General features: G+C 40.6%; 1 protein-coding gene across 3 annotated transcripts in view; it reads right to left on the bottom strand.

Annotated features, from left to right (window-relative positions):
- DNAH6 (dynein axonemal heavy chain 6) overlaps positions 1 to 26,816 on the bottom strand; it is a 254,336-nt gene that overhangs the window by 214,871 nt on the left and 12,649 nt on the right. For 2 of the 3 annotated variants that reach the window (XM_058683523.1, XM_058683522.1), the window contains exons 2-3: positions 9,804 to 10,036; positions 2,744 to 2,920 (exon numbers count right to left, since the gene is read on the bottom strand). In XM_058683523.1, coding sequence (XP_058539506.1) covers positions 2,744 to 2,920; positions 9,804 to 10,036 — 410 coding nt within the window. Of the gene's footprint in view, positions 1 to 2,743; positions 2,921 to 9,803; positions 10,037 to 12,452; positions 13,656 to 26,816 lie in introns of those variants that run through there. The other variant, XM_058683525.1, reaches the window with a different exon arrangement.

Below are 26,816 nucleotides of genomic sequence, written 5' to 3' on the forward strand. Positions count from 1 at the left end.
TTCATAATTGCCAGTTCTGTAGACCAGTGTTTCTCACATTTAAATGTGAGTGTGAATTATCTAGGTGTCCTGTTAAATTGCAGCTTCTGTCAAGTCTGGGGTGGAGCCTGTGATCCTGCATTTCTAACCTGCGGATACTGCGGACCACCACTGGAGCATCAAGGCTAAGTCCCCACCATGTTCACACACTTGAGCTTTGTTCTAACCCCCCAGCTCCCCTGTCTGTACTCTCAGTGCCGCTCACACTCCTTTGTTCCTCCACAACAAACCTTGGGGCAGCATCACACACACCCTCTCCTCCTGTGGGGGAGGGTGGTAACTGTCATCACCTTGTCTCTCTGACAGTGGAGGGGCAACTGGCACTAAGACACAAGAATCCCCATCGCAGACCTGCTTTGTTGAATAGCCGATGCAAATATATAAATGATATATTTATTGCCTGTTAGCATAACTAACAGAGGCTGCCATTTCTCCGAGAGATTGATTACCACAAGCTCTACGGAACAACGTCTTCAGAACGTTTGCATTCACAGATGTCATCATTTTCCATCTCTTGATTAAATATACCCTGTTGAATAGGAGTTTGAGATGAAAATCCTGGAAAGTTTAGAGCTGAAGGAAATACATCTTTGAATTCAAAAGATAAAATGTGCTTCTTTCACTTATTGGCCAGAGACAGCAGCAACCGCACTGTTTTCTTATGTAAAAGAATAGGCCAGGGGCACCTGCCTGGCTCAGTCCTTGAGCTTTAACCCTTGATTTCAGCTCTGGTCATGATCCCAGGGTTGAGGGATTGAGCCCCATGGTGGGCTCTGCTCTGAGCATCAGCCTGGGATTCTCTCTCCCTCTCGCTCTCTCCCTCCCACATGCATGTGCTCTCTCACTCTCACTCTCTCTAACAACAACAACAAAAGGCCCAAGGAGAAAATACACATTGCCTTGTCCCAATGTTTCAACAAGGGCTATAGTCAACTTTAATATTTTTATGAGAGTGGAGTATCAATATTTTACAGAAAATGCATGTATTTTCTTTATTATATCCTTCAAGAAGTTTTACTGCCTTCTAAGTACAAGATTTCTTCAACAATAGGCCTATATGTTTTCAGCTGCATACTTATTTCCAATTATGTAGCTCAATGTGAAAATGTGATTCAATTTAAGTAGCCACATAAGTTCAGATTTTGTGGGGGAAAGGGAACAAAAGAAGCATTTATTCATAAAGTGTAGAACACTTGTAGTGCTCTCCATGATGGATGTTTAGTCCAATTTGATAAGGCAATCTTCCTTAATTACTAGAAGCAACGCCTCCAACTGCCTTCTTTTATCTCTCAGGGAATCCTCACTGGTGCATTTCCATTCTAAGCTCCTTCTGAGAAATCAATACCCATCCCCCCCTCCCACCACCAAAATGACCCTCTTATCAGAATAATACCTTCTCATTTTATATGGAATATTTCCTTTCTTCCATATTTTCCCTTCAACCCCTGGCTCTTATTTGAATTCTTCACTTAGTTACAGCTACAACCACGCATAACACACAATTTAACATCCCCTTTCATCCTCCTCCCTTCATCCTAGATGTGCACAATTTCATTCTTCTTCTTTAAATTCAAGGTCATGATGCCCACTTTATACCAAATAAACTAACTTATGGGCAATCAGTTCTTTCTTGGCTCTACTTAAGATAGCCTGTTCTCCTTTCCTACTTCACAGAAACCAAGTTAGTTGAGGGTTTATGATTTTATATAACTAATCATGTGATATTCTTTCAGGGTGATCTCACCGACACCCACAGTGAGCCTCTTCCAGCCGGCTTCTCAAGCCCACCACTCTCCCACCTCCTCTGCCTTACTAACTTTCCATTCACTCTTCCAAGCTTATTAGTGCCATTCCCTATGGTAGCTTTTCCTCCACTGACCATCCCTCTCACCACCAGGTGCAAGCTTTCCCTCCTGTTCAGTTCTCCAGGATTTTGTAGCTTAAATGACCAACCAGAGTTTTTATCACAACCCCCTGAGCTGGAGCATTCACTTGTCCACGTACCCACCCAAAGATTCTGAAATCCTTGAGGATGAAGGCTGTCTTCATCTCTTCCTTTCTACCACTCTAGCCCAAAGCCTGAAACATAACTGACACTGAAATGTTCAACAAGTCTAGAAGGATCCTCTCAATAAAAAGCTCAGAGAATTCTCGGGTCTGTTGGCATTTTTACTGTGAGTGTGTCCACATTTTTTCCCACTTCTATTCCTTTGTTTAATTATCTGCAGGTATTTATAGAAAGCCATGCTCTGTTGGTTTCTCCCAGAGCTACTATTCAAGGACTCCTTGCAAGGTACCTTCCCACTCTACAACTCACCAATTACAAAAATTGTCTTTCTAGCTGGTTCAGTTTCTGTTTTATTGCCTTTCACCAAGGTATTCAAAAGATTGTCATTTTGGGTAATAATGATGAAAATTTCATAAAAGGTAAAATAAAATTCAAAACACTATTATGTCTTCTTTTAATATGTAAGAGAAGATTAGGGAACACCATATAGATGCTGGAAGTTTTCCTTTATGATTTTCCTCTACTGTCCAAATTTTCCTTGAGTAAGAACTGAGAAGTGCTGTATTTCCCAAATCCATTGTGCAACCTGATAGAGAAAAATTTTGCAACTGTTCTTATGAGTTAAAAGCATGTTAGCAATGTTATAGGAAACTAAAACTAAATTGAAAGGATTAATTAAGTACTTTAATAGCATACCTGTTTTTTCTTCCTCACAGTATACTGAGGCTCAAGAAACTGAACAGATAATTTGGTAGAACTTCTTTCTTCAGTGCTTCCTGGAGGTTTTATGATTCCAGAAGAGATTAACTGAAATCGGTTCTGTTCATATATGTATTCTGGCCTCTTATGATCTTGGTAGACTTTTAGCACTGGCTTTGGGGAATAAAGAGACATGTTAATTTTTTCAGTGTTAACGAGAACTTGTCTTATTCTTACAACATGAACTTTGGACTCTACTCCTGTTGGAAATTGATCTTTCTGGAGTAACTTTCTAACCAAGTCACAATCATTGTGGTGGCTTTCACCATGGTCTGACCATGGTCTATTACAAGACTAAGACTTTTCTATTTGGTTTCTATTAATTCTGTCCTTTAATTACCAATGAATACTCTTATGGGTAAGGTTGTGACAGAAAGGCTCAGAGGCATGAGATCGCATACTCAGTAATTGTGCATTACAAATCCCACCATCCACTAAAACAGTCATTGTGGGAAGGACTGTACAATTCTCGCACTGTACCCCAAAGTCATTAATCAATTCCCATAGCCATAATTGGTTGAAGATCTAAAAGAAATTGTGGCAAAAAATAAAAGAAATTGTGGCATTATATTAGGCTAATCTAATTTCAGATTAAGGCAATAAAATCTAGCATTCAACATAATACACTAAAGCAAGGAATTCACCACAATGGCTTTAGGCTTCTAAGCATTATTTATTTATTTTTAAAGTTTATTTATTTATTATGAGAGAGAGAGTGTGAGCGGGGGATAGACAGAAAGAGAAAGAGAGGAAGAAAGAGAATACCCCAATCAGGCTCCTTGCTGCCAGCACAGAACTGATATGGGGCTCGAGCCCACAAAACTGTGAGATTATGGCCTGAGCTGAAACCAAGAGTTGGATGCACAACCCACTGAGCAACCCAGGTGCCGCTCTAAGCAAAATGACTTTAGCATGATAGCTAATCTCTTACAACTGGAGGGAGAAAGAAAAGCTTGAGAGTAAGCATAGGAAACAGCTGTTAAATTTTCAGGTATGTGTAAATAACATTTGGTTTTGGTTAAAAATCCCTCTTGAGCCACTCACTGTAGAAAGGAAAAGACTATAGAGATGGGGGCAGGAGGATCTCATCTATATCAATGTGGAAAATCAACACAGACCAGAATCACAAGGTAAGAAGGGGAGAAAAGCTTCTGCACAGCAAATGAAACCATAAACAAAATGAAAAGGCAATCTACCAAGTGGGAGAAAATATGTGCAAATTATACGGTGATAGGGGGTTAAGTACCAAAATCTATAAAGAACTCATACCACTCAATAGCAAAATCAAAACAATCCAATTAAAAGGTGGAAAGAGGATCTGTATAGACATTTTTTCCCCAAAGACATGGAGATGGCCAGAAAGTATATGAAAAGATGCTCAACACTAATCATTAGAGAAGTGCAAATCAAAACCACAATGAAATATCACCTCACACTTGTCAGAATGGCTATGATCAAAAAGATAATAAACAAATGTTGGCGAGAATGTGGAGAAAAGGGAACCCCCATCAACATTTAATATCACAGTTTGTATCTTTTTATCTTGTGCATTCATAACAAAGTATTGCAGTTATAGTAATTTTTACTACTCTTGTCTTTTAGCCTTCAACTAGCTTTATAAATAAGAGATTAATCCACCACCTTTACATTAGATTATTCTGAATTTTACTATGTATTCACCTTTACCAGTGAGTTTTATACTGTCATATTTTCCTGTTACTAACTAGTACCCTTTGATTTCAGCTTAAAGAAGTCCCTTACAATTTACTTTTAAATAACAAAGTAACAAGCATACACAGAGAGAAAGAAAGCAAATATGGCAAAACACTAATAACTTTGAATCTAGGTGGATGGTGTATAAATATTCGTTTTACTATTCTTTCAACTTTTCTGTGCATTTGGAACTTTTTATAGTAAAATGTTGGGAGAAATTGATTTTTTCAAATAAAGTGGCAAAAATACAAAAAGTTAGATAGATTCACACAAACCCTAATAGTGATAATCTATTACTATAAAAGAGGCATTGAAAGAGGAAAGAGGGCATTGAGACTAAAATGGGATACAAAAGGTATTTGAAATGTATTTATAACATTCCTTTAAAAATAGATATTGAATCAGGGCCACCTAGGTGGCTCAATCAAGCCAACTCCTGGTTTCAGCTCAGGTCTTGATGTCACAGTTTCACTGGTACTGTGAAACCTGTTGGGATTCTCTCTCTCTCTCTCTCTGCCCCTCTCCCACTTGCTCTATCTCTGTCTCTCTCAAAATAAATAAATAAAGGAAAAGACAAAATAAAGAAAAATATTGAATCAAACTAAGCAAACAACATTATTAATTTGGGATACACACACTTGTTTATTATATCCCTCTTTGTAGCATTTTATATATTTGAAATTTTCATAATAATAAAATAGAAACAGAGGAAAACTTAACTATTTAGCAAAATCAGAAGCAAACCTCAATCATACATAATAATGAAATAACTGTAAAGCTAGTAGGGACAAAGTTGGATCCTCTCATTAATTACACTGGGAAAAACTGTGAATAGATCAAAGATTTAAATGTAAAATAAAATAATCTTAATTTTTAAAGAGAAGTATCTAAGACATCACTAAATAATTTTATTTTTACAATCTTGCTAAGTGTAGGGCCTAAGTATCACATAAAACTCAGAAGACAGAAACTCAATTACATAACAATTAGGAATTAAAACAAAACTTGAAAATTTTTATAATGCTTATCACAGATAAGGGGCTTATTTCCTAATATAAGAAGAACTCAGGCAAATCAATGAGAAAAACACCAACTGCCCAATTAGAAAATAAGACATGAAGATCCATATATTCACAGAGAGAAAAATAATTCCTAAACATATGAAAAGACATTCAACCTTTTTCAAGAAGAAACTTAAATTAAAGCTACTCTGAGACAGCATTTTTCTTGTATTACTGAAGCAACATTTACTAACCAAAATTACAAACGCACATATGTTTTGAGTTGGCGACTCCATTTCTAGGACATCTGCCTACAGATGGAATCTCAAGTGTAGGAGATGGCATATGCACAAGATTATTCACTGTAACACTGTTGTCATAAAAATACTATTTTAAAAACCTAATCTATAAATTTGGGGCTTACTAAATACACTGTGGTACATTCATATGGTACATTATGAGCTATAAAGCAAATTGATATAAAAGAACTTTGGGACAGATATGAAATGATCTCCAAGTTATGTATTAAATGAAGCAAGTAAGGGGCAGCAAAGTTTATTATGCTAGCTTTAGGCTTAGACAGCATAACACATCTCTGAAAGCATACACAACACACTCTTACCATTGATTGCCTCTAGAGTAGGAAGCTGAATGGATGAGGGACAGTGGTAGAAAACAGACTTTAACTGTGTAACTTCTGTACACTTTTTTAAAAAATTTTTTAAATGTTTTTATTTTTGAGACAGAGAGAGACAGAGCATGAGCAGGGGAGGGGCAGAGAGAGAGGGAGACAAAGAATCCAAAGCAGGCTCCAGGCACTGAGCTGTCAGCAGAAAGCTTGAGGTGGGGCTCGAACCCACGGACCGTGAGAACTAACCTGAGCTGAAGTCAGAAGCCTAACCGACTGAGCCACCCAGGCGCCCACTTCTGTACACTTTTAAATGAATTACTTATCTAAGAAGGATGAATTTTAAAGTTTATATGGAAGGATAACCATCTAAAACAGAGAATATATAAAAAATAAGAATGGCGAGGAACCAGTTGCCTTCCACTTACCAAAACATGCTCATTGTAATCAAAACAATGTTGTTAGATCAGTAGAGAAAAGAATCAAGATCTGTAAACAGATCTCGCTATTTTATACGTGATATAGTGAGAAGTTTATACACTATAAAGGTGGTGTTTTAATTTGGTGGGAAAAACGTGGTGCTAGCAAAACGTTTCGAAGAAAATGTTAGTCCCTTTCCTCACACCAGATTTACTTTTTTTTTTTTTAATGTTTACTTGTTTTTGAGACAGAGAGAGACAGAGCATGAATGGGGGAGGTCAGAGAGAGGGAAACACAGAATCCGAAACAGGCTCCAGGCTCTGAGCCGTCAGCAGAAAGCTTGAGGTGGGGCTCAAACCCATGGACTGTGAGATCATGACCCGAGCTGAAGTCAGAGGCTTAACCGACTGAGCCACCCAGGTGCCCCTCCTCACACCAGATTTAAAAGTTTATGTGAGGGGCGCCTGGGTGGCTCAGTAGGTTAAGCGTCCGACTTCAGCCCAGGTCACGATCTCAGGGTCCGTGAGTTCGAGCCCCCCGTCAGGCTTTGGGCTGATGGCTCAGAGCCTGGAGCCTGCTTCTGATTCTGTGTCTCCCTCTCTCTCTGCCCCTCCCCTGTTCATGCTCTGTCTCTCTCTGTCTCAAAAATAAATAAACGTTAAAAAAAATTAATAAATAAATAAAAGTTTATGTGAATGAAAGTTTTAAACGTGAAATTACAAAAATAAAGAAGAAAATGTGGGGAAATGCTGCCTGTCAACATATGAGTATAAAGCAGTGGTCAGTGGAGAGAAAATGAAGTCCAATACAAAGTGAATGCTGCAATTCAGATAAGAAGAACAGGACCCTCAACACTAATCCCACAGAGAGGATTAGCAGCAGCCGGTGTGAGGGTGCAGCTTCAGCCACCCCATTCAGACAGCAAAAGGCTGGAAGATATTACAGGAAAACCTCGGAAAGGGTGAAAGTGAAATTTAATTTAGGCAGCACATGCGTGCTGGTTTGAGAAACTGGACCTCAAGTAAAATGTGTGTGAATCAAAAGTATGTACATTTTTTCCATTCAACCCAACAGTACTAATCATGGAGCTTTATTCCACAAGAATATAGGCACCGGTACAGATGGATAATAAAATGATTTTGCTGTACCACTATAAATATTTGTAAAATAAATGTCCCAAAGAGGATGATTTAATCAATTATGGAATATTCATGCAATTGGACACTTTAATAGGATAGGCAACCATTAAAAAGAATGTGTTCTAGAAATATCATCTGACTTGGAGGAAGTCCTATAATGTCTATTTAGGTACAAAAAGCAACATGTAGCAACATTTATGTTTATGTTGTAAAACAAATATCCAAAAGCCTAAATATGTATTTTGTGTGTGTTCATCCATTTGTATAAAACTGAGCATGGAGAAAGGCAAGAGGGATACACACTAGACTGTTGAAAACCTTAGATATAGACAAGGGGGTTGGAGACTGGAGAATTACAAGCAAGGAAAAGATATGAAAGAAGACTAAAACAGGGAAGGGCTGGCAGGAGAGAGGAAGGCAGAGAGAGGAGGAAGGGGGCGAGGGGGAGAGGGAGGAGAAGAGGAAAACAAGGGGGAAGGGAGAAAGGCAGGGGAGGAAAGGGGGAGAGGAGAGAAGGGGTAGCAATCATAAAGAGAACAAACCATAGTATGAACTCTATATAAACAAACTAAACTACAGATACCCATACACATGAAATCAGTCACTTGAAGAAGGTAAAGCTACTTTCTCTCTGCTTGATGGAAATTCAGGTATTTTTCACATTATTCCTTATTACTTTTAGTACTGTATGAATTACCATATTCATGTATTAGTTATATTGTTCTAGTCATCTGTTAGTACATTACAAACAGCTTCAAACTTAGTGACTTAAGAAACACCTCCATTTATTTTGCTTAAAAATCTAAAATTTAGGCAGAACTCACTGGAGACAGCTTGCCTTTGCTCCATCAGAGCATCAGCTGAGGCAGCTCAAAGGCTGGGGACTGGAGTCATCTAATGGCTTTTTCATTCACATGTCTGGTAGGTGATCCAGGCTATAGACTTGTTCAGATGACATCTCCTTAAGGAGATCTTTGTAGTCACACAATCTAAAGTAGCCTGCCCTTTGTTTCCACCTGTATTATTTTCCTCATAACAGCTATCATTACATGAAATTGCTCGTCTATTTATTTAAGGTTACTAGAATGTCAACAGGCATCTTATCTGCTTTGTTCATTGCTATATTCCCAGCGTATAGCCCAATGCCTGGTGCATAGTAGGTACATAATAAACATTTAATGTACAAGAATTAATTGCCCTGAAGACAAATAGAATAACTTTAATCACCAAGGGTTAATGATACACTTTTGCCAAGTGAAAGTAAATATATTATAGAGAAATAAAGGTAAAAAGTTTCATACTAAATCCACCAGTTACTGAATACTATATTATGGCACATCTGTGCAACAAAATACAGTGCTGCTTTTAGAAAAGATAACTCATTATGCATGGAATAGAAAATTTTCTGTATGTTTAAGTGAAATAAGCACTCTGAAGATCAGTATGTATGGTATAATCTTATATTAAAGATATATGTTTATACACACACAAACACACACATTTAAATAAACATATAAACAGCCTGAAGGGCAGCCATTAACAACAGTAAGTAGTTAATGTCAGAGGGTGGGAGTGATAACTTTCACTTTTTATTCTGTGTACTTTCATTGCTCCTTTACATGGATTTAGAATTATTCAAGGGCATAAATGGATTCTTAAAATTAAGTATTTTCAGACATGCACAAAAATTTTCAGGATACGAGGCATTTATTTTACAAGTAATAAAATGATATATGTATATAACTATGTATATTACTCTTCCTGAAGGTACCAGTATTAAATGGTACCCTAATGTCTAACACAGCCTTGCAACTTATATAGTTAAGTATCTGTATTGCACATTATCCTAGAGAGGATTTATCTGCTACAAAACTTTGTTCACCACTGTATCCCCTCACCTTGAACAGTTACCTGGAACTTAATTTTTTTTGAATAGATGTTTACAGGGTTTACGACTTCATAAACAAGTCTTAACTTTTAGGCTTTAATTCCTTTCTTTTTAATTAAGAGTCTAAAAATGACTTCCATCCCCTCCAAAGCAATTTTGCAACTTCCTCTGGAGCCAAAGTGGCTAAAGTGCTGGTTTTCGAACTTACCAGAGGCTCTAGTTTTATGGGCTGCTGTCGTTTTCTTGTTCTCTCTTGAGCTTTTGTACTGTGCCTAAACGTCAGGAATTGTGTGTCAGATTCATTTTCTGTGGGCACTATAAAACTCAGTCTTCCCTTTTTTTGTATATCGTTCAGTCTTTCAAGGGTAGGGTTTTCCACCTGCTTTTCAGTATTTTTCAGTTTGGCATCTTTCGCTGAGGTGTGGAATGCCATCCTCACTCCTGGAAAGAGTAGGGTCAGGAAAAGAAAAATGAAAAGTAGAGCAAAATAACTGGGGAAGTGGGTCCAGTAGAAGTGACTTAAAAACCAGGGGGAGCGATTTGCTCACTCCCCAAAGAAAACCCACAAAGTTACCCATTCCTCCCAACTGAGGACTTGAATCAGAGAAATGAAAATGCCTGGCCTTCGAGAAGCCCTGTAGCTGGGGTGGGATCCAGGAATTTGCATTTCTAACAAGTTCCTGGGCGATGCTGCTGCTGCAGATGTCTCTGATTTGGGGACTGTACCGGTCTAGATTTTGAAGGATGAAAAGAAATGCAATTAGTATGGAGATCGATGTTTTTCATGCTTGAATATGCAAAATATGTCCTGGGCAGCTTGTTCAAAATGCAGGTAGCTCTAATCCAGGCAATCCGAGAAATAGAGCCTAGGTACTCAAAAAGCAAAATAAAAAAAACCAGAGGGGGGGGTGGGGGTGGGGGGAAGAGCTGTGGACTAAATCCTAAAACAGTGCTCCTGGGGCTTTTATATGCATGAGAATCTCCTGAGGAAATGGTTAAACTGCACATTCTGATCCATACACTTTGAGTAGCAAGGTCCTAGAACACTAGAACTAGGAGCCCTTGGTAATGGTCTTGCATCCTCACAACCACTCATGCCCACCCCACCAGATGGGTGCAGATACTTTCCTTCAAAATAATACCATAGTGATGAGGGAGCATAAGACAAGCTGAGAGCAAAGTACAAGCTAACAGCACCCTGCTCCCCCAGGTGGGATACATGTGATTCCCTGGACACTCCTCGATGCCCGAGAACAAAGGGAAGGAAAGAAAACAAATGGTTGACTGATAGAGATCACAGTCATGCAGGACGTGAGCCTCCTTCAGTTTACAGATAACTGAGTAAACTGCAAGAAAAAGGCAATCTTATCCATAGCCCCGTCTCCAGAAACCTTAGTTAGATTCCATTTCCTGGAGCCCTAATATCACCTCCATCAAGATGTAAGGGGGTTTTTAAGTGCTTGCCACGGTGATGTGGGAAACTAAGGCAAATGATAAATTAAATTCCCTTACTGCCCATTGACGAGTCCTTAAAACAGGCAGAGTGACCTTTCTCTAGGAGCTCAGCTGCCTCAAAGATGACACTTTGGTAGGGGCAAAAGGGAATCTTGGCTTAACATTATCCTGACCCACTAGGAACCTGTGAATTTCCTTAAACACATAAAAATCCCTTTGCAGGGGCGCCTGGGTGGCTCAGTCGGTTGAGCGGCCGACTTCGGCCCAGGTCATGATCTCACGGTCCGTGAGTTCGAGCCCCGTGTCGGGCTCTGTGCTGACAGCTCAGAGCCTGGAGCCTGTTTCAGATTCTGTGTCTCCCTCTCTCTGACCCTCCCCCGTTCATGCTCTGTCTCTCTCTGTCTCAAAAATAAATAAACGTTAAAAAAAAATTAAAAAAAAATTCCTTTGCAAACCTCCTTTATCTTTAACCCCCAAGTATATGTTGGCAATTATACTCCAAGCATATGGCCCCTGATATAAATCTGAAGGGTCTCATGACTGAGGTTTTATTAAACAGTAATAAATGACTTTTTCCTAACAACAGCTAGCCCCTCAAGGTCCTGGAAACCTTGCTTCCAAAATTCCTTAGAGACTTACACTGTCCCTAACCCCCTTTCAGCCTGAAGATATACAATCAGTCACTCTTCACAACCCAGTGCAGCTCCTTTTGCCCATGGGTCCTGTCCCCATGCTTTAATAAAATCACCTTTTTGGACGAGAGACATCTTCAAGAATTCTTTCTTGGCCATCGGTTCCATACCCCACCAGCACCCCCCAAACACCATCAATAGCATATAAGGTCTTGAAACAGGTGTCAGCAGGTTTATGTTTCAATCTAGATCTGTGCTGGCCAATCAAATCCTCCTACACAATTTAAAATTTTCAAGTAGCCATATTAAAAAAAAAAAAAAACTACCCAAAAAAGGAATGAGTGAAATTAATTTTAATAATGTGCTTTATTTAACATATCCAAAATATTCTCATTTCAACATGTAATCGATATAAAACTTATCAATGTCTTATTTCATCGATTGTTACCACGTCTTCGAAATCCAGTGTGTACTTCACATTTAGAGCAGACCTCAGCTCCGACTCGCCACATGCGGCTAGTGGCTACCACATTGAGTAGCGCAGGTTTGGATTTGACCACTCCGTGTGAGATCTCGGACAAGTCTCCTGATATCTCTATTCCTCACGTTCTACTCCTCTAAAATGATAGGTAGGTAGCAAATGACCACTAAATGCCTTTCCACGGACTTTCTCTGCCTCTCTCAGCCTTTCCTTGTGTGCTCAGAAAGCCAAGCTGTCTCTGGCTTAGAAGTCGGAGCCCAGCCCCACAGCGGGATTCCTCTGGACTCACCAAGTCAGTCTAGAGCAGCCACAGCCGCCGCCGCCGAGGGTCTCCAGAGGCAGCAAATCCAGGTCTGGTAGCAGAAAGTTGACAGTACCCCGGAATGTTTGCTGTTGCTTAGCAGCCATACCGGTGTGCAATGCGCCTGTGCGCGACTGTCGCCACGGCAACGCCTCAGCCAACTGCAGCTCTAAGTCCCTGAGCGCGCCAAGCAGTTGAGCCAATCAATGTCTTCGGAACATTTCTACGCCGCTGATTGGTGGACAGTGCGCACACGACGGTGGAGAGAGCGCGGTCCCGCCTCCGCACCCGGAACTGACCGCTGTCTAGGCGGGTAGGCAGGGCAGCCAAAGCAGGTGGTTAGCTGCGTTTGCTCCCTCCCTCTTGCCGGAATCTCTTGTCTGTTTCCCTTCGTGAGGCACTCGAGACTGACTTGACGGTCCTTTAATCTAATTTTCTCTAGTTAAAAGAATCAAGAATCTCCAAAGAGGGAGGTGTGTTGTATAGAGAGTTCAAGTCCCGCTCTCAAAGGGAGATTGGTAGCGACCATCCAGCAACTCTGTCCGACCCACCAACCTCCTCCCAGGAGTGTTCTAAGAGGCAAGGAATGTGAGCACTTCTTTCCCTCAAACTCCACGATCTCAACTGTTCTTTTCCACCTGGAACGTAACCTAGTGTCAGGCCTAGCACGAGTCCGTATTACTTGGTCCGGTGCTCTATCTACCAAAGCAGACTCTGGATCTTGTTCTGGCATTTGGACCCAACCTAATTAAGTCCCCAAACGATTGCTGCTAATGCTTTGTGGAGGCGACCCCACCGAAACCCAATCCAGGTTGCTTACCGAAGATGCCTTATCCCAGTTAGTGATCAGGAGAAGCAGCCCTTTCATCTGCCTTGAGCAAATGTTAATCCAGTTGGCAGAGTCCTGCTTTTCAACCTCCCCTCCAAAATGACGTAATCGCTGCTGGAATCTGTTGTCTTTTTTGTGCTTTTTGGTCCCTCTTTCTTACCTTGATATTTGTTTCTTGCCTTGAATACCAAGCCTATATATGAAGTGCTTGACATATCGTGCGACCTGCATTTTCTCAATCTTAACATATTCAGGTAGGTATTTTAAGTGCTAGGTAGGACATCACCTACAAGACAGAGAATCACATATCCATAGAGCTGGAATGGAGATTACAGATCACTTAATCCAGCTCCCCCATTGATTAATAAGAGAACTGAGACCCAGAGAGAGAGCAAGTGATTTACTCCAAGTTAGGCAGCTAGTCATGGCAGAGACAAAACTAGAATACCGGTCTCCTAATCCCTAATTAGGTGCTGGAAACAACAAGGGAGTAACTTCAGTTTAGAAACAATTCAGAAAAACCTCAAATGTGGACATAAATACGAATTCCCCAGAGATAAAAGATACACACAAAGCTAATCAGAGCCAATAAAATATAATAACTTATATAAATTAGTAATAAAAGAAATTTAAAGCCAACCCTAAACATTGAAACAAAATTAGAATAATATCCAGTGTTAGACACATCTGTAAATTTCACTTCAGATGTGCAGTGAATATTTTAATCTGTTCCTTTCAAAATTTACATAGCGGGGATAAAGGCCATTGCTTTCAGTCCCAGAATGGTTTTTGTTGTTGTTTTTTTGTTTTTGTTTTTTTTTAATTTTTTTTTCAACGTTTTTAATTTATTTTTGGGACAGAGAGAGACAGAGCATGAACGGGGGAGGGGCAGAGAGAGAGGGAGACACAGAATCGGAAACAGGCTCCAGGCTCCGAGCCATCAGCCCAGAGCCTGACGCGGGGCTCGAACTCACGGACCGCGAGATCGTGACCTGGCTGAAGTCGGACGCTCAACCGACTGCGCCACCCAGGCGCCCCTGTTGTTGTTTTTTAAGCAGATGAAAGTGATTGTATTCTAATGTTGCCTTATGCAACTGAGCATTCCAAGAGCCAAGGGGAGTGAGGGGTAGAAGGCATTGACAGAGTTTAATAAAGGTATTGCTATATTAGAAGCTACTTATGAAATCTCTCCAAGCTTATTTTTTAATGTGGTAGGATATCATCTTCATTATCAACTAAATATTTACTAAAGTAGTGCAGACAAGAGTGTTATGTTTATCCCGTTGATTTTTTCATAGTTACTATAAATAATAATAATTGTTACTCTTTATTGGGTGCTCTCTATGTGCCAGGTACTATATTTGTTCTCTCAAATAATTCCAACAAACGTGAAATTTTCATTTCATAGCTAAAGAACTAGGCTATGAAAGGTTTACGACCTAGGATACAAAAGGTCACATCTTTAACAGTAAAAATAAAAATGCTTAAAATTTATTGAACATTCAGTTAAGATTTATGTGCTGGGCCCTTTGTGAAGTACTTATCACCATTACACTAATCATTGGAATAGCTTTATATTATTTTAAAGGTATTATTGTACCTACTCCACCAAGAGGGAAATTGAGGTTTAAAAAGATTACATGTTTTACCCAAATCACTCTAGAGGTAATAATTGGCAGAGCTGAGAGACAAATCCAGATCTATCAACCCAAATAGTTAAATTTCTTTAAGATTCTAGAGCAAGAATGTTGAATCAGGGAATTCTGCTGCTGGATGTGCACGGAGGACTACATTCTGAAAAATTCCCGAAACACCTATGTATTTGGATAAAACTCCAAGGCACATTATTTTAACTGCACGGCTGAGATTACAGAAATGAGGGAACCCTCCAGTGTTGAAACAATGATGAGATGAAACCAGAAGTAGAAGGCAATCTGCATCACTGAGGACCGTGGTAATTTAAAGAAATAAAAGTAGAACACGGGTAGCAGGCAGGTGCTGAGATGGGTCCCTGGATCTGGACAGAGTGCTCTTGATCTCCCCTGCTTTCGAACCGCTGCTCACCAAGTCTACGAAGGAGCAAGATGCCTTTGGCTTTAAAGTCAGGATGTTTTCCACAACCTCATAAAATCTCCCAGTATAAAACTAATTTCTCTATAGATTTGAACTCGAGACAGACTTCTTATATAAACCAAACTATCTTTTAGATTTAGAATTTTTAGGTCAAACACATGTAAAAAAAATTCAGACAAATGGTGGTGCTTTATACACAGTAACAAGTCTGTTTTGAAGATTTTCCAAATAAGCAGTAAGTTAGGGGCCAGGTAGCTCTGAAAGGTCCAGGCTGAAAGTCTAAAGACCAGATGACAACAAGTGATGGTACCAAAGAAGCAAGGAGAGTCCTGTTAGTGAGCTGGGCATGAGACTGGTTGGTAAGTCAGCCTAGAGATTCAAGAGAGATAGGAATATATCCCAGATATAGTGTCTGGTTTCTGAGAGACCTTTGGGGAGTGCGGAACGCAGCATTGAGGTTCTGGATAAAGGGGTGCCTGGGTGGCTCAGTAGGTTGGGCATCCGACTTCAGCTCAGGTCGTGATCTTGCGGTCCTTGAGTTCAGGCCCACACCGGGCTCTGTGCCGACAGCTTGGAGCCTGGAGCCTGCTTCGGATTCTGTGTCTCCTTCTCTCTGCTCCTCCCCTGCTCGTGCTCTGTCTGTCTGTCTCTCTCTCTCTGTCTCTCTGTCTCTCTCTCTCTCTCTCTCAAAAATAAATATTTAAAAAAATTAAAAAAAAAAAAAGAAGTTCTGGATAAGTTGTTTTATTCACTTGAAGACCTGGTTGGTGGTCCTGTGAAAGTTTAGACACAAACATGTCTGTATGGAAGAACACTGCTGTACACAGCAAACACAGCCTTGAGTTCACAGTGAGAAACTGCTGGCGTGGAAAGAGACAGGCCTTCTTATAAGGAGGTGGACAGCAATGACAAGGGGTGGGGAGAGTTTGAGAGCCAGAGACCATGTGTCTTTCCAAGGATCATCATTGGGTCTGTGGTCACAATTCTAATTTCACATTCAGCTAGTTTGCTCATGTTATCATCTTCAACATGTCCCTCCCTGCTTAGTTTTATCCTAATATCAAACCTCTAGCTATTCAGTAATGCTTTTGCTGCTAAATTACAGTTATGTCTACTCATAAAAACATATTATCATCCTAATTTTCTGAGCTTATAAAAAGCCAGCTTGCCAACTTGTTTTTATTGTTCCAAATATTCCCTAATAGCCTATAGTAGAGAATCCTGGGCTTAAAATTCTGGGTTGATAATCCCATTTTACAACTAAGGTTCAGAGAAATAAAGTTGCTCTCCCAAGGGCATACAGCCAGTACATTGCCAAGTAACCGGGAATACAGTCACCATATGCCCCAGGCATTCAATTCCTAGGTACTTACCAAAAGAAATGAAAGGCTTATACATGAGCGTTCCTAGCAGCTTTATTTATAACAGCCAAAGCCTGGAAAAAACAACTCAAATGTCCACCAACAGCTGAGTAGATAGGCAAATTTTGGCACATCCATACTTTGGAATACCACTCACCAATAGAAAGGAACAAACTGTTGGTGCACACAACACCGGCTGAATCTGGAAAACATATGGAGCAAAATAAGCCAGACACAAAAGAACACCTATCGTCTAATTATAATCACATTAAATCTCTAGGAAAGACAAATCTAATCAATAGTGACAGGAAGTAGATCCATTGTTGCTTGGAGCTAGGACTGGGGTCTGGAAGATTGGTAAGGGGAACAAGGAAAATTTTCGGTGTGATGGAAATGTTTTATATCTTGGTTATTTTGGTGGTTGCAGAGGTGTATAAGCTTGTCAAAACTCATTGAACTGTAAATCTTAGAATGTGTGCATTTTATTGTATGTAAATTATAACTCAGTAAAATTGAATTAAAAATTATATTCCTAGTGTTACACTTCAAAAGCATAAGCAAGGCTTTCTAAATATACAGATTTAAAGGCTTCACACCAGGCCTGGTAAATAAGAATCTTTGTAATTGGCATCCAAATATATGGTTAAAGCACTTTCAACAATAGTCAAATTATGGAAAGAACCTAAATGTCCATCAACGGATGAATGGATAAAGAAGATGTGGTTTATATATATAATGGAATACTACTTGGCAATGAGAAAGAATGAAATCATGCCATTTGCAGCAACGTGGATGGAACCGGAAGGTATTATGCTGAGTGAAATAAGTCAGACAGAGAAGGACAGATATCGTATGTTTTCACTCATATGTGGATCTTGAGAAACTTAACAGAAGACCATAGGGAAAGGGAAGGGGAAAAAAATAGTTACAAACAGAGAGGGAGGGAGGCAAACCACAAGGGACTCTTAAATACAGAGAATAAACTGAGGCCGGGGGAGAGGGGGAAATGGGTGATGGGCATTAAGGAGGGCACTTGTTGGGATCGGCATTGGGTGTTGTATGAAAACCAGTTTGACAATAAATTATATTTAAAAAAATAATAAAAATATAAAGAGACATTTGTTAAGTGATCAAAAAAACCCCACACAAACATATGCTTAAAAATCCCTACAGATGAATCAAATTAGCATGTTTGGTTAAGAACTATATCTGCCAGTGAAAATGTATGAAGATGGAAAGATGTTAAATTACATTAAATAGTCAGCTCATAAAACAGTTTGTATAACATGATCACGTTTTTATAAGCACAGGATGTATAAAAACTCAGCAACTATATGGAATAAAAACATACAGGTTTATGAGATTTATGGGTATTTTCTGTTATGCCCTGTGCTTTTCTGTATATTTAAAAATAAAAAACTACATACTGCTTTTGTATTGAGAAACAGGAGTTATTTTTAAATTAGCACAAGAAAATATGAGCATAGGGTGAAGGATCCATGAACATGGCAGAGGCCAGGGTGAGGAATCCTCGTGGGGGATTTAGCCTTTGGTAAAAAGAAAAGGCATCCCATTCCAAGCAGACGGAAGGAAAGTGGGAATGGGTTCGGTGAACTGATGGATTTGGGTCTGATTTCTTCTATTTTCTCTCTGAAGCAGGAGGTCAGTTGCTGACATGGATGGAGGTGGGAGTGGTAGAAACTCCATGTAAATTTATTCAGAGAGGTGAAGTGAAGCAGGGGGGAGGGGAGGGGTGTAACTCATCTTTAACCTCCGCTGAAGTTTAATTTCAGGGTCTGTGAACTGCTTAAAACTGTATTCATTCATGTCTGTGGGTGAACATTTGTCGATAGCTGTTCGATTCTCAAAGGAGTCTGTGACCTAAGGCCCCTCAGAGCTGGAAACTACATGCTGGCAAGCATAGGCCACAGTCAGCCCAGCTTTCTGAGAGGTTGGTTAGGATATATTTTGTTACTTTATCACCACCTTGTGGCCAAATGAATGTACTGCCACAGGAGGTTTTGAATCACAGAGTTTGAATCTGGGCAATAGTTTCTTACCTTAGATTCAGAAGGGACTTGAGGCATTCTGTGGTCTAATGTCCCACAAGTTATTGGAAATTAATAATTACTACACAGTTTTCCTCCAAAATGTTGATCCTGGGTTAACTACGTATGAGTGACCCCAGATAATTTCAATTAAAGATCTTTGCAGAAGTAATCTCTGAGCCAGTGTTGAGTGATTTTGAAAGGCCAAGAGCAGTGGTCCTTAAACTTAGCTGTGTATCAGGACCATTTGGTGAGCTTTGAAAAATTCTGATGTTCAGGCCACATTCCATGCTAATTAAACTCTCTGAGCGAGAGACTCCGGCATCACTACTCTTTTTCCAGGTGCCCCTTCCCCAGGTGGTTCCAATGTACAGCTAAGTCTGAGAGTCTCTAACAAGGCCTTGCAATTCAAGGTGTGATCCACAGACCAGCAGCATCAGCATTGCTGCATTGGAGCTGGTTAGATATGCAGAATCTCAGGTCCTTCCCCAGACCTCCTGAGTCAGTCTGCATTTTAATAATTCCCAGGTGGTTCATTGCATATTAAACCTGAGCAGTGCTATTATAGAGAACAGAATGGGTATCCAATAGATGCACTGGATACTCAAGGCAGGAATGGTGTCCAAAAAGTAGGCTTCTCATTTTTCATAAGTTCCAGGGACGGGAAATGTATGACTTCCGTGCCACGGTTGGAAAGCTCTAATTGTCAGAAAATTCGTTTTTAGTAGATGACAAAATCTACTTTCTTGATGGTTTTGCAAACTGCCCCCATAATCTCTTAAACATTTGATCTCTTAAAATGTTTGAGAAAAGTTCTCCCTTTAATCTTCCTTCTTTGAATCCCTCCCTCCCAACCTTCTAGTTCCCTTAATCTATATGTGATATTTTTGCAGAACTCCTAGTAATTCTACACTAAAAATGGCTCTCAGAACTGTCAGTGAGATCCTAGATGTGGCAGCACATAATGAACATAGAAGGAAAATGACCTTCCTTTACCTAGAAATTCTATTCATGACTCTCTTTTCTTCCTGAAAATCAGGTTATTAATCAGGATCTTTGTTAAATGGTGAATAATAGAGACTCTGTATCCAGCAGACAAATCAATGCTGATGGTCCCAGGGCCTCAGGTCATTCACATGTGACCACTGATGATGTCCTGAGCTCAGAGAGACCACCATGGGAGTCCTAGGCTGAGGGGGTTGGGGCCTGTGCTTTCACTGGAGTCAGATTCCTGCCCCTCTCACCCCCTTCCCCTAGACCACATCATTTATCAAGCCAATCAGGAATGGACAACGCAGCACCTAGAGTTGTCCAGCCAATGAGGGCAGAACCTGAGAAGGAACAAGGGGGAACCGAAGGGGGCGCCAACCAGAACCTTATAAAACAAGGACCCTTGCCTACAGTCTGCGGGCATTCACTTCCGAATGCCCTCTCTCTAAAGAGAGCTTCCATACTGTTCTTACTTTCTAATCTTATACTCCGAAAAACTGTTGCCTGCTGTTCATTTTATTTTGTGTCCACCTCTTCATTCTTCAGAGCGGGGAGACAACAAGCTCTGGGTATTAAGGTAAAAAATCCCACAACACCAGGGAACCCACCAAACCTTTCCTGCTGCCTCTGATCTCAGCCTGTTCACTGTCCTCCTGACTTTGTCTCCAAGCTCAGCTTAATGACACCCATTCCCTGTCCTTCTCAGTGTGGCCTTAGTTCCCCATGCCTAACCTCAGGACAGATGCCCATATGCCCTGGCAGGGAGTGCTTGACTATTGTCCTTAAAATAAAAAAAAACCCGAATAAGCAGCCAGTCCTGGCTCAGTCCCAAATCAGTTCTCCTTTGAATATTTATTCATTTACTTATCTATTTATTTATTTCTGAATATTTAATCTCGGCATCTCACCCCTGTTATAGACTGAATGTTTGTTTCCCCATAAAATTCATATGTTGAAGCTCTAACCCCCAACGTGATGGTATTTGGAAGTGGGGCCTTCAGGAGGTGGTTCGGTTAAGATGAGATCATAAAAGTGTGGTTTTCAGGAATCACCAGAGAGCTTTGTTTCTCTCTCTCTCTCTCCATCTCCCCACATGCCCCACCCCCACCCCCCCAAACCCCACTATAAAGACAGAATGTTGACCTCTGCAAGGCAGAAAGTGAGTTCTCACTAGAAACACAATTGGCCAGCACTTTGATCTTGGACTTTCCTGCCCCCCAGAACTATGAAAAATAACTGTCTATTGTTTAAGACTAAGTTATTTTGCTACAGCAGCCTGAGCTGACTAAGCTACCCCTTTATCTATCTTCAGGCCTGAAGCCGTTGTGTCTACCAAAGCCATCCATCCCAGCTTCCTCTTAGGCCATTTGTCTCACTTGCATAGTAATTGGATATTCTGGCATCTATAAGGATAACACTTTAACCTTTTTTTTTTTTTTTTTTAAGATTTTAAGTAATCTCTATACCCAACGTGGGGCTTGAATCACAACCCAAAAATCAAGAGTCCCACTCTCCACCAACTAAGCCAGCCAGGCGCCTCACTCTTTAACTCTATAACTCTTAACTCCAGGAATTTAAATTACCCAGGCCTGGCCAAGATTCTTGACCAAGGAGTTCAAATTGGCACAACATTTTGGATAAAAATTTACAGAAGTTGTTGATCTGTGTACATATATTGTCTCTATACAGTTGTGATATTATGATTTATAATCAGAAATAATATAGTTGGTCTTCATCCACTGTTTCTGGAACAGAGCTCCTAAAACCTTTAGAACTTCCTAAGTGATAAGGGCCATAAAGGTTTCCTTTGTTAGGTTAATGAGGTGACATTTCAAACTTTTAAAAAATGTTTATTTATTTTGAGAGAAAGAGAGCAAGCAGGGGAGGTACACAGAGGGAGAGAGAATCCCAAGCTGACTTCACACTGTCAGTGCAGAGCCCAATGCAGGGCTCAAACTCACAAACCATGAGATCATGACCTGAGCTGAAATCAGAAGGCAGATGCTTAACTGACTGAGCCACCCAGGCCCCCCCTCCCATCATGTTTTTAGACCCTTCCTTTCAAAAATAAGGGCTCAGGATTGCTAGACAATTCATGGAAGATCTCTCACACAAAAGACAGAAACCAAAACATTCAAATAGGAAAAACAAATTGAGAGGTAAGCATATGAGTTGAGATGATCAGAGTCTTTCTCTTGGATTTCAAAGAGTGGACCTGAGTGAGAGAATCTTCTCTTCTTCTCTAGCCATGGTGCTATTAGAATATGAGCCTGGAGTTCCTGGAGGCCATATTCCCCTCTGGAAAGGGAAGGCCACAGTTGGCCACATAGAAATGGAAAACAGACTCCAAGTCTAGAGACCCAGTGACTTTTCATGCCAAGATCCATTATTTCTAAGGCTATTTTTGCTTTTCCAAACTTTGGTTGTATGAATCAATAAAAAGTCCGACACCACTTTTAAAAAGCCTAAGTTTGAATAGATTTTCTGTCACTTGCAACCAACTTGTCCTGGTGGGCCTCGTGAATGGCACTGCCTTTTTTCACATCTCTGTTTTTTTAATCCATACTCTACATACAGAAAGTTTCCAAGTCATCTTGGTTTCCCTGTTTAAAATAAGGATCACCGGGGCACCTGGGTGGCTCAGTTGGTTAAGCGTCCAACTTTGGCTCAGGTCAGATCTTGTGGTTCATGAGTTCGAGCCCTGCATCGGGCTCTGTGCTGACAGCCTGGAGCTTGCTTAGGATTCTATGTCTCCCTCTCTCTCTGGCCCTTCCCCTCTCGACCTCTGTCTCTGTCTCTGTCTCTGTCTCTCTCAAAAATAAGTAAACATTAAAAAAATAATAAAATAAAATAAGGATTGCACAACTCATGAAGGTAGATACATGAAATTTCATTGAACATGGGATGGTTTTGGCAGACCCAGAATACACTAAACTTTTCATTATCTCTCACAATGGGGTCCTCCCTTTCCAAATTGGAGATTTGGTCCTCCCCAAAATAAATTCTAAAGGAATATATCTGAAAGACAAATATTGGGCCACAAAACAAAGATGAAGGGAAAGAAAGGAAAATTCTGTGTATTAACTAACAGCATTTGTCTTCCACACATTAGTGAGAAGCGGCTGTATCAGTTAGGGTTGTGTTTAATAGCAGGTAAAAGAACACCACCTCAAGAGTTGCTTAATTAAACAGGATCATTGGGGGTCACTGATATTGTGTGTTTCTATGATTCTCTTGGCCTTTTCATTATGATGGCAATAGAGTTACAGTCTCAGCCATCATGTTCACATTCAAGACAGAAATAAGGAAGTAATAAGAGTCAAGGGACAGATTTGTCTCCTTATAGTAGAAAAGCAAAAGCTCTCCCAGAAGGTTCTGTGTTAGATAAAATCTTTATGTCTCATTGGCCAGAACAGGGTCCAGAGGTTACATATAGCTGAAAGAGAGGCTGAGAAGGTAGGGAAAGGATTGTCATAAATGGCTTGGAACTATCATAATCCGTTACCTAAAGCTAGACATATTGTCCACCCCCCCACCCCCCCAAATTAGAGTTCTACTGTCAGGGAAGAAAAGGCCAAACCATGCCATGTGGGAAAGTATGCCCACCACAGGAAGCAATGGAGCAGAGTATGATGCTGAAAACATGGCTGGAACTACAACTCTCACACCTTGCTGGTGGGAAACCCAAAAGGTACAGTCACTTTGAAAAACAGTTTGGTGGTTCATGACATGCCTAAATGTGCTTTGCAGATGTGATTAAGGATCTTGAGATGGGGGAACGTATCCTAGATCACCCCCAATGTAATCACAGGGGTCCTTACAAGAGGGAGGCAGGAGAGACAGAGTTAGAGAGAGAAGTGCTAAGGAAGTAAGGAAACAGAGGTGGGTGTGGTACACTTTGAAGATGAGAGAAAGGGTCATGAGCCAAGGAATGGGGGTGGCCTGGGGATGCTAGAAAATTAAAGGGTCCTCTCTCCCAGCCTCCACGAGGGACGCAGCACTGCCAACACCTTGATTTCAGACTGCTGACCTCCAGAACAGTAAGAGAATAAATCTGGGTTGTTTTTAAGCCACTAAGTTTGTGGTCATTTGTTACTGCCTAGTATTCCTCTCTTTGGGCATCCAGACCAGTTCTTATTTTTCTGTGCACATCTTTGTATGTCTGCACTGTCTTCTTTTAAAGTAACATCTTTATTGACCCGTCATTCATATACAATCAATTTAAAGTGTACAATTCAGTGGTTTTTAGTATAGTTACAGGATTGTGCAACAATCACTGGTGAATTCTAGAATACTTTCTTTTTCTAAATGTTTATTTACTTATTTTTGAGAGAGAGAGAGAGAGAGAGAGAGAGAGAAAGGAAGAGCATGGGCAGGAGAGGGCAGAGAGAGAGGGAGACGGAGAATCCCAAGCAGGCTCTGTGCTGTCAGCACAGAGCCTGATATGGGGCTCGAACTCACAAACCTTGAGCTCATGACCTGAGCCGCAATCAAGAATCAGATGCTTAACTGACTGAACCCCGATTCTAGAACATTTTCAAACACCTCAAAAAAGAAACCCTATGCCCTTTAGCTGTCATCTTCTATTCTTCCCATTCCCTCCAGCCCTAGGTAACTACCAATCTAGTTCCATCTCTGTAGATAGGCATATTCTGGACATCTCATATAAAAGGGATCATACAACATAGGGTCTTTAGTGACTGGTTTATTTCCCTTTGCACAATGTTTTCAAGACTCATTCATGATGTAGCATGTATCAGTACTTCATTTGTTTTTATTGCTGAATAATATTCCACTGTATAGATTTACGCCACATTTTATTTATCTATTCATCAGTTGATGGGCATTTGAGTTGTCTCCACTTCTTGGCTATTATAAATAATGTTGCTTATAAACATTCAAGTTTTTGTCTGGAAGAATAGCACATTCAGTTAGTTATTAACAAGCATTTATTAACTGCCTATTATGTACACAACACAGGGGTAGGAATGGGGGTTCTGGGGGGGGGAGATGTAGGAGGGCAGATACCCAAAAGAACTATAAAATGTAGCTCCTGTCCTCTGACTAGTTGGGGAACGCAGACAGGGTTTCAAGAAATATTTAAATAACGAATGATAATCATGTGAATTATTTTCTTGGGATAATTTTCTTTTCATGTCTAAGAACAAAATACCCAATTTATATTCCCCAACTGAGTATAAAAGTGGGCTGGAGTCTTTAGAGTGTAACAGTTAACAAAGAAGACAAGAGACAGGACCGCTTTAAAAAAGACAGCTTTGACGCGTATACATATCACACAGGGTCATGATGTCCTAGAGTAGGGTGTTTGTCCCCAGAGATGTTTTCCTCTAGTTTTCGTCATAGACAGGGACTTGGTACCAGGTCTAAAGACCTCAGTGTCAGGCTGTCAGGGCTGACCTCAGTTCTCCTTGCTGACCTGGGAAAGGGGGCCGTCCTTGCTCTCTGGCTGCTTCTTTCAATGGACCTAAATTGCATTTGTGAAAGTCTAGCAGGATTTCATCAAGGGCAGGCTTCAGGACCCTAATTCATAGGCAGCATCATTAGCATCATTTGCTGAGTGTCTGCTAATGCCTGAGATTTAGCAACAAATCTTTCCTGTGTTGTCTATGGCTTTAATGCAGGAAATAAATTTGAGTTCTGTCTGCATCATCCAAGGATCAGAGGCAATGGCTCATTGACTCTGCAAGAATTGCTTTTTGTCATCCAGGGATACAATACAAACCAGACTCCATGTGGCTGTGAGGCATGAATAACACTGCAGTTTCTCAAGCTGGCAGGGATAAGTTGGGTTTTGTCGTTCATTCATCATATAGCTGAGGCAGTGCCACTTATAACTGGTGTGCCTGAATTTGAGGTGTTTAGATGTGATAATATCCATTTATTCAGCATCTTCTTTTTTAAAAAAATAAACATATACTTATTATTTTTTATTTTTTGAGAGTGTGTGCATGTGTGCAAGTGGGGGAGGGGGAGAGGGAGAGAGAGAGAGAGGGAGAGAGAGAGAGACAGAGAGAGAGAGAGAGAGAGAGAGAGAGAGAGAGAGAATCTTAAGCAAGCTCCACACCCAGCTCAGAGACTCATGCGGGCTCTATCTTACCACTGTGAGATCATGACCTGAGCTGAAATCAAGAATTGGATGCTTAACCGACTGAACCACCCAGGTACCCCAACACCTTCTACTATGGTCCACATTTGATCCTCAAAATAGTGCTGAACAGTATAGGAGGGGCAGAAATGCATGTTACCATTTGCCAGATGGTGAGACTTAATGCATAAAGAAAATTCTGGGGCACCTGGGTGGCTCAGTCAGTTAAGTATCCAACTTGAGCTCAGGTCCTGATCTCGTGGTTAGTGAGTTCAATCCCCGCGTCCGGCTCTGTGCTGACAGCTGAGAGCCTGGAGTCTGCTTCATATTCTGTGTCTCTCTCTCTGCCCCTCCCCTCTTGCACTGTCTCTCTCTCAAAAATAAACATTAAAAAAATTTTTTTAAAGAAAATTGTACCGTTAAGAGTCTTAATCAGTACCAGGACCAAAATCTCAGGTCTCCTGAGCCCTAGACCCTATCTGCCACTTCTGTCCATGGTGAATAAAGAGAAATAAATACCTTTCTGAAGCTAAGGAAAATGTTCAACCTGAGGCCTGGCTGTTATTGGCTCCTTTGGCACCTCCAGCTGGAGTCTACACCTTTCCAGGTTTCAGAAAGCCTCCTTGCTCACCATTGAACTCGCTGCTGAGCATCGGTCCAGACACATAGGTGATCCTGAATAAATATTTGTTGAATGAATGAGTGATCGATTGGTTCTAATCATTAAATTCCTTCTTGACCACTGAGTCCAGATAGTTTTGTAGAACCGGTTTCCTTTGGCATCTTTGTTCTTTGCTCAATGTTTTGTTCTTAAATTGCATTTGCCGTGAAAGAAAACTCCTTTCTTGCATGGGAAAGGCAAACAGCCATGCAAACCTGGAAGATAGCCAAGTCTGCATGGGCAATAAAGGAGGCAAGCCAGTTAGCTATTAACCAGCAGACAAG

Source organism: Neofelis nebulosa, chromosome 9 (assembly GCF_028018385.1).
Source record: "Neofelis nebulosa isolate mNeoNeb1 chromosome 9, mNeoNeb1.pri, whole genome shotgun sequence".
NCBI classification, from domain to species: Eukaryota; Metazoa; Chordata; class Mammalia; order Carnivora; family Felidae; genus Neofelis; species Neofelis nebulosa.